A 12406-nucleotide genomic window follows, 5' to 3' on the forward strand; every position below is an offset into this window, starting at 1 on the left:
ATGTCTATGGTTTCTTCAGAAAAATATTCCATAACCGGGGATTGTCTATTATTGTTGCCCCAAGGCCGACTACAGTACTTATGTTGGCACGCAACTGTTTTTAGTCAGCGCCATCGAGCAGGAATGTTTTCCAAATGGCAGAGATTGTTGTCGATACTCGTTGTTACTGCTGATTTATGTGTTGTTTTACCGCAAGTATCAAACTTACTAATTTTGGCTGTCTGTGATGTGCGTTGGTCCTGCGTGAAATCTGGTTTGATGAACTCAAATTTACTTTGAATTTGTGTATCCTTTTTCAAATTGGAACGGATGTCTGAAGAATTCAGACAAGCAATGAACAACCTACCCAAGTATACAGGGTGTATCGGCACGTACCCGACAAACTTTAACCAGCTATTCCTTAGCATATTTGAAGTAAAAAATCTTATGTGCACTTTGCTGTCCGGTAACGTTTTTTTTTAATAAAAAATTTACTATTCATATTTTCACCACATGTCACCACTGTTTTATCCTTTGTCAAAGTTTGAAAACCCATCTGGCAAATATTTTATTCGAATTCCGTTGAAAAATGCACGTGTGTACCTATATTGGCGCACACTTACAATCACAACGAAATGGCACGGCACCATTCGTCTCATTTTAAACTATTATTATTTAGTGTGTGCGAAAGAGCGAAGACGCTTTTTGACATACTTGCTTATAACAGCTGTTGAACACGAAACGCAATGCCAATGACAGTGATGTAGTGTGGAAATTTAAATATTTTTTGTTTTTAATTGAAAAAAAAATGCTACCGGACAGCAAAGTGCCCATAACATTTTTTACTCCAAATGTGCTAAGGAATAGCTGGTTAAAGTTTGTCGGGTTAGTGCCGATACACCCTGTATAATATTCAACTGAAAATGATTTTAATTGTTTCATTTTCAAAATTGGAAATGGTTTGTCAAGAATTAAGACTGTGTGATATTTTATAGATCTCTGTTAGTAGAAAAATGGTAAATTTAAACGTAACCTATTTAACGTAGTTTTTGTTTCATCAATTTTCATAACTTTATGTCACTTTTTAAAGGTGTGTTGAATTGTCATTGTGTTGAGTTTCCAGTTACCTAATTAAATAAACAGAATGATTAGAATATTTTATAAAGTGAAGTTTACTTAGCGACAACACTTACATCGTAATTTGACAGTCACGCACCCAGACCAGTACACTAGTGCAGTGGTCCCCAACACCCGATCCGTGGAGCAAATGGTACAGGGCCGCGAAAATAAACTTATTCTGTTGAAAACATCTCTACGCTAAGTAACCGCCGACACAATACTGTTGATAACAATTGGTTTACTTTAACCAGGTGGTTAAAGTAAATATTAACATTTACTTTAACCACCCTCAGCGGGCCGCGGTATAATTTTCAGACGTTGACTGGTCCGCGGCGACAAAAAGGTTGGAGATCACTGCTCTAGTCGGCTTTGCATTGGCCGGTGTGACGCTTTCCGCATGAATATGTTGATTGGCGACAAATCAAAATACGCATTATTGTATTGGTTGCAGAAAAATTATCTGTCATTGTAAAAATATAATATGTATAGAATTTTTTTTTATGTTGTAAAAAAATACTAAGTTTAAGAACTTTGAGTAAGTACCTAACTTGAATCTCTGAAAGATTTAAGTTTTGCATTATATATTTAGATTAAATAATTCGGAGCTCTCACTTGGGATCAGTGAGTAGAGAGTTGATCGCCCTGGCAAAAGATTCCTTAGTGATGTCTTCATAGAGCAGCTGGAGCGCCATTCCCTTGTCCCGGAGTTCTGCGATGTTCATGCTCTGGTCAGCGAACATGGGCACCCCGAGCAACGGAACTCCGCAGCTGACAGCTTCCTGGATGCCCAGCAGGCCCCCGTGGCCGATGAATAACTTAGTGGAGGGGTGACCTGGCGACAAATCCAAACTTACTTACTTCTTCAAACACAGCAAATTTATTTTGTGGCGAGTGTAAAGAAGAATTTAAACATTATCAATAATCATAAAATCTTTTTAAATGATCCTCTGCTATATTTGTTCCCCTCTCTCCCTCCCATTCCTTCTCCCACTAGATCTTAGTCTACCTATACATATTTGTAATATAGTTTTTAGTAGAAGAACCCGGGAAGGGGGCAGGAAGCTTGCTACGGATGACAGAGACGCGTGAACTTGGCACAATATGTTCAGTTCACAACGCTGCGCTATACGGAGTTGTCCCCGTTATTGTAAAAGTGAACTTAGTTTGAATTTTACCGAAGATTGGAGAAAAAGCTTGCCAATTCAAATTTTTGGACACCAAGGTACACTATACACTATTCTTTATTGCTAAATTAATATTAAATTTGTTTCAACAAGTTTTTACTGACTTTTAAATAACATAGCGTCCGGGCACAATTAGTGGGGCGCAGTGGGGTACACTGACACCGTTCATACACATCTGCAGATGGTGCATAATATATCAAAAAAGAAGCCGGCAGTCCTGGTCAGTGGAGAGATGGGAAACGCTATTATAAGTGCTGTATAAGTGCCATTATCAATATTAGAAAAGTATGTTAGGAAAAGACGAGAGAATCCAGAAGCTGTAGTTGATAAAACTTCAGGGAAGTACCACACCTCATCGACGTGTGCTGGTTTGGACAGTGATGACGTTGACAGTATTCTCATCTGTGAACTGTGCCAATAATTTGTACCCCATTGTACCCCTGGTTCATTTCTCACTGAACCCCGGGAGGTGGGGCAATATGGGAAATTTCTCTTTTTTTTCAGACACAAATTTTTGATGGTAGGTAATTAGTAATTATTAATTTAGATAATTTTAGCTTTAGTTGCTTTATAGATAAGATAAGTAAATAAACTCACAAATTGACAATAATGGTCTTATTACTTTCAAACTCTCTTTAAAATTGTAATCAGAGCTTAGCTACCCTGTTCTGCCCCGGGTTACCCTAAACCCTGATGAGGTGAGCATTGCTTAGCTACCCTGTTCTGCCCCGGGTTGCCCTAAACCCTGATGAGGTGAGCATTGCTTAGCTACCCTGTTCTGCCCCGGGTTGCCCTAAACCCTGATGAGGTGAGCATTGCTTAGCTACCCTGTTCTGCCCCGGGTTACCCTAAACCCTGATGAGGTGAGCATTGCTTAGCTACCCTGTTCTGCCCCGGGTTACCCTAAACCTTGATGAGGTGAGCATTGCTTAGCTACCCTGTTCTGCCCGGGGTTGCCCTAAACCCTGATGAGGTGAGCATTGCTTAGCTACCCTGTTCTGCCTCTGGTTACCCTAAACCCTGATGAGGTGAGCATTGCTTAGCTACCCTGTTCTGCCCCGGGTTACCCTAAACCCTGATGAGGTGAGCATTGCTTAGCTACCCTGTTCTGCCCCGGGTTGCCCTAAACCCTGATGAGGTGAGCATTGCTTAGCTACCCTGTTCTGCTCCGGGTTGCCCTAAACCCTGATGAGGTGAGCATTGCTTAGCTACCCTGTTCTGCCCCGGGTTACCCTAAACCCTGATGAGGTGAGCATTGCTTAGCTACCCTGTTCTGCCCCGGGTTGCCCTAAACCCTGATGAGGTGAGCATTGCTTAGCTACCCTGTTCTGCCCCGGGTTACCCTAAACCCTGATGAGGTGAGCATTGCTTAGCTACCCTGTTCTGCCCCGGGTTGCCCTAAACCCTGATGAGGTGAGCATTGCTTAGCTACCCTGTTCTGCTCCGGGTTGCCCTAAACCCTGATGAGGTGAGCATTGCTTAGCTACCCTGTTCTGCCCCGGGTTACCCTAAACCCTGATGAGGTGAGCATTGCTTAGCTACCCTGTTCTGCCCCGGGTTGCCCTAAACCCTGATGAGGTGAGCATTGCTTAGCTACCCTGTTCTGCCCCGGGTTACCCTAAACCCTGATGAGGTGAGCATTGCTTAGCTACCCTGTTCTGCCCCGGGTTGCCCTAAACCCTGATGAGGTGAGCATTGCTTAGCTACCCTGTTCTGCCCCGGGTTGCCCTAAACTCTGATGAGGTGAGCATTGCTTAGCTACCCTGTTCTGCCCCGGGTTACCCTAAACCCTGATGAGGTGAGCATTGCTCATGAAACATGTAGATTGTATATAAACAATAAAAATGGTTAGAACAAAGTTTCAATTACACAGGCCTGCGACCAAATTGCTTTCTTTAAAATAATGGGTGATTCTGATGTATTTTAGTGCGCTGAGTTCAGAAATGCCCCCAGTTTTTTTCCAGCACGTAAGCATTTTCCGCAAAATGCATTTTTCTGCGGGATTGCCTACCTTAAGGCGTATATTTATGAATATGCTGAAAAAAGTTGTTTTTCCTATTCGGCTTTATAGTTTTATTATCTAGACTTCAAGAAAAGAACTTGTTGAGATTTGGAACTTCATTCTCTTGGTACAGAAGCAGAGAAAAACAATTTGAGCCAATTTTTTCTCAAGATGGCGAACTTGTATATTGTTCTGATGTTCCTAAGTTGATGTCAATGTTTAACATTCAACATGTGTCAGATGATTGGAGGCTTTTTATTGACTCATCAAAAAGAAGTTTAAAGGCAGTTTTGCTACACAACGGCAATAAATACGCTTCTGTACCCGTGGGGCACTCAGTGCATCTAAAAGAAAAGTATGACAACATGGCTTTTATACTTGATAAATTGAAATATAAGGAGTTTGGATGGCCTATCTGTGGTGATCTCAAAGTCATCTCTATGGTGCTTGGACAACAAGGTGGCTATACGAAATTCCCCTGTTTCCTATGTGAGTGGGATAGCCGGGCAAAAGCACAGCACTGGAGTCAAAAAGTGTGGCCAACGAGAACTTTGAAGGTTGGAAAAAAAATGTTCACTTTGAGTCTTTGGTTGATCCCAAAAAAGTGCTTTTACCCCCACTTCACATCAAGCTTGGACTGATGAAGCAGTTTGTCAAGGTATTGCCAAAAGATGGCTAAACGTTCAAGTACCTTGAAAAGAAATTCCCGGGACTGTCTGAGGCAAAGTTAAAGTAGGGTGTTTTTGTTGGTCCGGACATTCGGAAACTAATGAAAGACAATCAGTTTGAAAAGGTGGTGAAAAAAGCTGAGAAAGAGGCGTGGATATCATTTAAAGAAGTTGTGACTAAGTTTTTGGTGAACAATAAGGACCCGGATTATGAAGAAATTGTAAATAAAATGTTGAAATGTTTTAAAACCTTCTCCATGTGCTTGAAACTTCACTTTTTGAACTCCCATTTGAATTATTTCCCAGAAAACCTTGGTGCCGTAAGTGAAGAGCAGGGTGAGAGGTTCCACCAAGACATCAAAGAAATGGAACGGAGGTACCAAGGACGATGGGATGTGAATATGATGGGAGACTACTGTTGGATGCTCCATAGAGAACTTCCAGACATCCCACACAAACGGAAAAGCTCAAAACAGAGTTTTGAGGGAAAAAGATGTAGATATTATAAAGAATTATAAATCCTTTTGTATATACATATCTATTATTTTTAACAAATTGTATTTAAAAATGTAAATAAACCACTAGTAATATATATTTATTTTTCATTTCAAAATGCGTTTTTACCTATTACTGCGGGTTTTGCATAACTTTCATTTTCATTTTGCAGGCCTGTGTTATTTTAAATTAAATCCATCTTAGTTTTTGATGTATTATTATTTTAAATGACGAAAGACAAGGAATCTCCTCTTGATCCTATTGATCCCTTCGCCATCGGTGCACAGTCAAGAAACACGCCAAAGGCGCAGTTGACATTCGACACACAAGAACGGAAACTTGTCAACAGCTCAGTTATGGAATGATTTGCCAGCCTTTATGTTTCCTCCTTCCAAAGATGACGGAGGACTGAAGGAAATGAGAAATAAAGATTCGTGGGTTCTCGATTAGCAGAGAAAAACCCAGAAACGAGTTTGTTCAGATACAATAATTTGAACAATTCATCAAATTTCCAAATCGATTTTCAAGTTTTGTGAAGGTTCTATACAAGTTCTGTTATTTCAGTTTTGTGAAGCAACTCGTCAATAATGAAATAATAATAGAACTATAACAGAACTTAAAAAATCAACTTAGAAATCAATCAATCAAACAATTCATCAAATTTCAACATTCATTTCCGGCTTCTGTGAAAGTCCTATTCAAGTTCTGTTATTATATCATTGTAGGCTTGAGAGAACTGAAACAGTAACAGAACTTGAAAAAATCTTTCACAGAACTTGAAAATTCTTTGAAATTTGAAGAATTGTTCAAATTCTCTGAAATAACTCGTCTTTACTGTGTTTACCCATATTTTTAAAAATAAGAAAGTGAGACAGTTGATTTACTTATCTCAGTATTGCAACACTTTTTCTATGACCTTTTAAAAACAAAAATGCGTTAACATCAAATCTCGGTGTTGCTTACTCTCGAAATAATCGTGCATTTTTTCTGCATCAAAGACCCCCTGGCCATTGGGCTTTCTGTGTCAATAAACACCATACCAAATAATAGAAAGCGTTAAACAAACCATTATGTTAGTTTGGATATCGTGTTTGTATTCGAACAATCCCGATATTAGCTATGGTCGAATATTCTACAACATATTTACTGTCAAAACATTGCAGAAAAGGAATGAAAAAAGTAGTAAAATATCCTTACAAAGAACAGATAGCTGTGGAACCCAGTTGCTGAGAAACACATTGGTTGGCATTTTGAGTATTGGCATAGCCGTGGCATTAACCTTCCACAGGACCCTCTCCTTCAGAGCTCCCAGGACTTCGACAATGTCCTGGAGTTTCTCCACCGGAATGGACTCCGAGGGGACCAGGGACCCCAAACTGAACAGGATGAACCCGTGTTCGGATTCATTGATGTACTCCTCTAAATCCTATAAAGTGTCAGAATGATACATTGGTCATTATTATTTCTATCTTAATATATCCATATCTGGAGATAATCACGCTGTTGACGAAGGAGAAATTATTTTTGACATGCGTCAAGAGATAGTTCCTAAACTGTCCGTAAGTGACATTAAAAATATCGATGGTCAATGTAGAATGTCGCTCTATTGATGCGAGTTCTGATAGGCAGAAGTCCTCGTTTTCGGAGTGTAAAAGAGTGCATGGGATCTCCCACGAGTATACTTGTTAGGCACATATAAGTTAACCTCTTTCAATATAAGTGAATTAAGTATAGTTCCAGAGATTAGTTAAAAAAAACTTATAATTATTTTTATGTTTAGTTATTAATCCTTCCATATATTTCTCGTAACTTGAAAGATAGGTAATAATTATTAATGAAATAAGTCATCATTATGCGTAATATTATGTCGTTACCTATTAAAATATGCAGACAATACATAATAAAACACGTAAACATGAACAAGGCAATAGTTTGTTGTTGCATGTAATGCACGTACCTTTGGTAAAGGTGGAATGGTTTTGGGAATGTGCAGCCCGCCGACTTCCACCAGCTGCGGCACTACAGGCCTGACCTGGTTCACGCTGTGGTGGCTGTTGGTCAATATCAGGCTGTAGTTCCTCGCCATCTCCTTCAGGGGGGGCAGGGGCCCAAGCGCTCTCTCAGCCAGCTCCTGGGCGGCCCGGTAAGAGTGGGCCTCGTAGAAGTAACTGACGAACAGCGTGGCCGCAGTGTTAACCAGCCTCTCAAAGAACTTCATGTTCTGCGAGTAGGACAGGAAGTAAAGAGGGATAAAGGATGGGTTGTCCGGGTTGGCCACCATGTCACTCACCCAAGGAAGGCTCACGCTGGAGATCATCCCAACAGTCGGAAGACCCAGTTTATATCCCAGAGGCAAGAAACATTCCGAGGCGAAAATTTCCGTTATAAAAACGTCGTAATCACCAGATTGTAAGATCTCATTTACAACAGGATGTTTAAGAATGATTTCACATGGTATTCTGTTGAATTCAACGAAATCGTTCAGATCTTGCAAGAAGTTCATGGCTTGAATTTCTTCAACGGTCATGTATTCGTTATCCACTAAACCCAGCAAACTTATATCAGTCAGGTTTTCTATTTTGTTTTTCTGTAATCAGAGAAGCAAACATTTTGTTGTCATAAAAGGACTTTCGTGGAGTGGGTAGGTGTTACCAAGTATTTTCATAAAATACCCCTCAGGCCTCTGGCATATTCTGTCAGAACGTCAAAGTATTTCCGCTTTGCTATAAAATTATTATTATTCATAATTTTTAGATGTAAGTCAATAGTTATGAGCCTTAGTCGTAAGTCACTAGAAATAAGTCGTAGATGTAAGTCACTAGTTATTATGAATCCTAGTCGTAAGCCAGTTGTATTTATTATTCAATAAATACATTTGTACTTGTACAGCGCCTTTGAGGTGATTTTTCACGAAAACAGCGCTATTTAAATTAGCCAATTATTATTATAGGCACCCACTGTCTGGGTAGAAATAATGAAGGTTATAAAAATAGAACAGTTTGTCCAAATAAATGTGAAGGAGAAAATTACCCCCATAACTGGTGTACTATATAGGCTTCAAGGATTACTACCCATTTATATACTAACTTTGGTGTATTATGCCATGGTACATTCACACCTATCCTATATCTGCTGTATCTGAGACTTTGCCTCAAAGAAACTGATAGCTGAACTGCAGGTGGTATAAAACCGAGCTCTCAGAAATATTCTAGGTCTTCCATGGGACACATCAAGGACATCTATTCAATTTCCGATATCCTTCCAATCACAGTCCTTCCCAAACATGAAATCACGACCACCATCCTAAAAATTACCCAACAATCAACCCACACTAACATCAAGCTACTTTACAATAAAGACATCCACAACCACAATACTCGTAATAACAATAACATCCGCATTCCTCTAACATACACTTCTAAATATGGGATAAAATCTCTCAAATATATTACCTACCCACTCTATAACTTTCTTCCAGAAATGTATAAAAACAGCCAGCGTACAAAAGAATTCAAAGTATTGCTTTAATAGAATATTTGTAAGTACGTACAAAAACGAAACTACGTAATTATTGTCGTGTTGTATTTTGTCTTGTTTCTTTTTCTCTCCATTTTTATCCCCTGTATTTGTAATCTAGCATAATCTAATATTTTACCAATGTTTTAGTGGAAAGTACCCTTTAGTAAATTCCTAGCTTGGCTTTGTTATTCTTTGTAAATTCCAGTTCGTTTCATATTTTGTTTTTTCTTGTTTTGTTTTACTTAACCTCCCTTTTTCAATGTTTGTACTGTTTTGCATGTGGAACTTACCTATTAAATTCCAGCTATATATTGTAACTCATTTTCAACTTGGGATTGCTCTAGCAAGAAATAAAAATAATAAAATAAAATAAAAAAGATTTTTTTGAACTTATCCGAAACTAAAAACTGCCTTGGTGGTAAAAGACGCTTTCAAATTTTATTATTAGAAATAAAAATATTATTAATAATAAAGTATTTTAAAATATATTATTAGCGTTATTGTCACCTCAATTGTCTTCTGTTTTTGTAAAAATAATTAATAAAATGAAACAAAGTTTCATAATTTTTTCGAAAATTGTGGTCGGAAACTTTGGTTTCATAGAAGTGTTATTAATTCTGTGGTTAACATTTAGATTTGAATATAACGTGTGGTGTTTTTGCTTTCTACCACTGATTAAATCATATTTCTCACCATGACAGTAAGAGAGACACAACGCTTACTATGAGACCTGTGCGAACTGTTAAACAGCGAAATAATAGCCTGAGCGGATAATGATACGTATAAATATATACTTGTGATGTCCCGAAAGAAACCATTCATCTGTTCTGAATGCAATTACTAATGTTATCCAAATTGACCCTGGTAATAAATTACATCTTTGCGATTCTTTCAAGGATAAAGAAACCATCCTGTCACTTCGAATGTAATCAAAAATGTTCTCAAAATTTGTTTTGACAGCATCGCTATTCCATTGTAAGAATATTATGTATTAAATACACAATTTGGCTGTCCTGAAACGGGAATCCTTCCCAGTTGGGCAGACAAAAGTTCTTTTTTTTTGTATTGTTTGTAATTTATATATATATAAAAAATAAAATAAAATAAACAGGACAAAATTTCAGCGAGTTGAGCCGCAAATTATGGGAAAAGAACGAAGCAACCGCAAGCGGCGTTCCTTTCCTACGGGAAATTTTGATCGCGGAAATTTTGTCCTGTTTATACGCGCCCTTATGCAACACGAGAAGCCAAAAATTTGTTGTGCTCAGTACTGTTCAGCGCCTGCGTAAATAATGTTCAGCAATCTGCATAACACCATATCTACACGCTGGCGAACAAATTACTTTCTTTGGAATGCCTGCGATTCGGTAGCGGATTTGCTACGAACTCGCCGCACTTGCCTGTGGTATTTAAAACCTTCAAAATAATACCACTGATTGAAATTTGAAATTTTCAATAACACATGGTACTGTTTTTATTCATACGAAAGCCTGGTATGACTTCTTTTTATTGAGAAGAACGCTTATTTAGCTGACAAACATAGTAAAACTAAAAAATATTACGAAAATAGGCACGCAAGGCAACGTTTCTAGGCAAGTGACCTGCGTGTACGCAGGTTATTTGCACGCAAGTGCCTGCAAGGACATTGGAAACCGCAAATCGACTTGCTCGCAGGTTGGCAGTCACTGCCATGGCGCCTAATAGACTTTTTGAGGCTACTTGGCTGTGTTTTGATCGAGATGAGAGTACAATTAAGAAAAGAATAATAAAAGTACAGTACAAAATAAAAAAATAATATTGTTTATCGACCACTCTCCTAAATGAACTGGTAATTGACATGCAGGTTCAAACCTGCGCGGCATAATAGCGCAGTATGCAACTCACTTGCATGCAACCTGCATGTGCAACGCATGTAGAAGTTTCCACTATGCGCTACGTGCAACTTGCAACCTGCGCGCAAGCTACTTCCATTATGGAACGCTGCTAAAGGACTAATGTAGGTATCTATTACAAATTGTTTGGTTCAATGGTACCTGTGGAAAATGGCTGGCCACTGTGACGTGGTGCCCCCTTCTCACCAGCTCCCGCATCACAGCTCCGTACATAGCGTAGTGGCTGGGCGTGTTGGTGCCGAACACCCCCAGGATCCTGGCTGCACTGCACGTCTCCAGAGACGTCAGGGCCAGCACCAGAACACATACTCCAACTGGATTACTTTTCTGAAAATAATATTTATTACAGAGACTTGTACCTAACAGAATTCAAATTAAATATCAATTAAGAATTTTGAAATAATAAATATGTAATTTTTAATCATTGAAGATAATATTAATAACTCTCAGACGAAGATGTGTAACATAGAAAAAGATTCGGTGGCCTCTGGGATTAAAAAAAAAGTGCATACCTCACAATAGTGCCAACTTCTGCCAACCGTCTGGAACCAGTGAGACAGTGATATCCCCGATTGGGGTATGTTGTGAGGCTGAAGGTAGTAGGGAGGGGAAGGAGATAGGGTAGAGAAAGGTGAGAGACTACCTGGCTTTTCATATATATATATTTTTTATTTTTTTTTATTGCACAACAGAACATTCATTCCAGTTACAGTACAATTTTACATTCAGTACAATTTTACATACAGTACAATTGTACATACAGTAAAATTTTACATCATATCAGAATTTGGGTAAGTGACTCTTCAATAATTGTTTTAGGTCATTTAGAGCAGTGCTCCGCAACCGGTGTGCCGTGGCAGACTGGTGTGCCGTGAGCCGGACACAGGTGTGCCGCGGTCAAGTTCAATGTATTTGACATTTTAAAATATATCATTACGTATTTAATACACAATCTGCCGATACAGTTAAAAGACGTATTTACAATATATTAGGAGCACTGATTAGAAAACTGTTATTGGCTGAAAAATTTGCGCTTCAGATCGACGAAACAACCGATATTAAAACTAAAGCACAGTTGATAGTTATTGTACGTTTCGTTGACGAGGACTTTATTAAAGAACATTATTTATTTTGTAAGGAGGTTCAAAACGAACTACCGGTGAAGAAATTTTTCAAGTAACCGATGATTTCTTCATAATAAATAATATTAAATGGAGCAATTGCATTGCTGTTTGCACGGATGGCGCTGCGGCAATGACAGGTAGTAAAAAGGGTTTTGTGTAAAACAAAAAAATCCAACGTATTTACACACTGCTGCATCCATCGCGAAGCATTGATGGTCAAAAATTTACCAGAGGAACTTTTGAACACGATGAATGAATGCATTAAAATCGTAAACATAATTAAATCAAGAGCCCTAAACTCGCGAATCATTGGAATTCTCTGTGCAGAAATGGGAGCCGAATATGAATCCTTATTGTTTTATACTGAAATTCGTTAGCTATCCCGAGGCAAAGTTTTGGCTAGATTGTTTGAGCTTCGTCACGA

General features: G+C 38.7%; 1 protein-coding gene across 2 annotated transcripts in view; it reads right to left on the reverse strand.

Annotated features, from left to right (window-relative positions):
• The window catches only part of LOC149416787 (UDP-glucosyltransferase 2-like), a 30783-nt gene that overhangs the window by 1533 nt on the left and 16844 nt on the right, over positions 1-12406 (reverse strand). The window contains exons 2-6 of one of the 2 annotated variants that reach the window (XM_089640957.1): positions 11000-11185; positions 7405-8034; positions 6645-6873; positions 1711-1930; positions 1072-1106 (exon numbers count right to left, since the gene is read on the reverse strand). In XM_089640957.1, coding sequence (XP_089497083.1) covers positions 1103-1106; positions 1711-1930; positions 6645-6873; positions 7405-8034; positions 11000-11185 — 1269 coding nt within the window. In that variant the 3' untranslated portion in view covers positions 1072-1102. Of the gene's footprint in view, positions 1-1071; positions 1107-1710; positions 1931-6644; positions 6874-7404; positions 8035-10999; positions 11186-12406 lie in introns of those variants that run through there. The other variant, XM_089640956.1, reaches the window with a different exon arrangement.

The sequence above is a fragment of the Hesperophylax consimilis genome, chromosome 16 (assembly GCF_061612785.1).
Source record: "Hesperophylax consimilis isolate HC1 chromosome 16, BYU_Hcon_1.0, whole genome shotgun sequence".
Classification (NCBI taxonomy): Eukaryota; Metazoa; Arthropoda; class Insecta; order Trichoptera; family Limnephilidae; genus Hesperophylax; species Hesperophylax consimilis.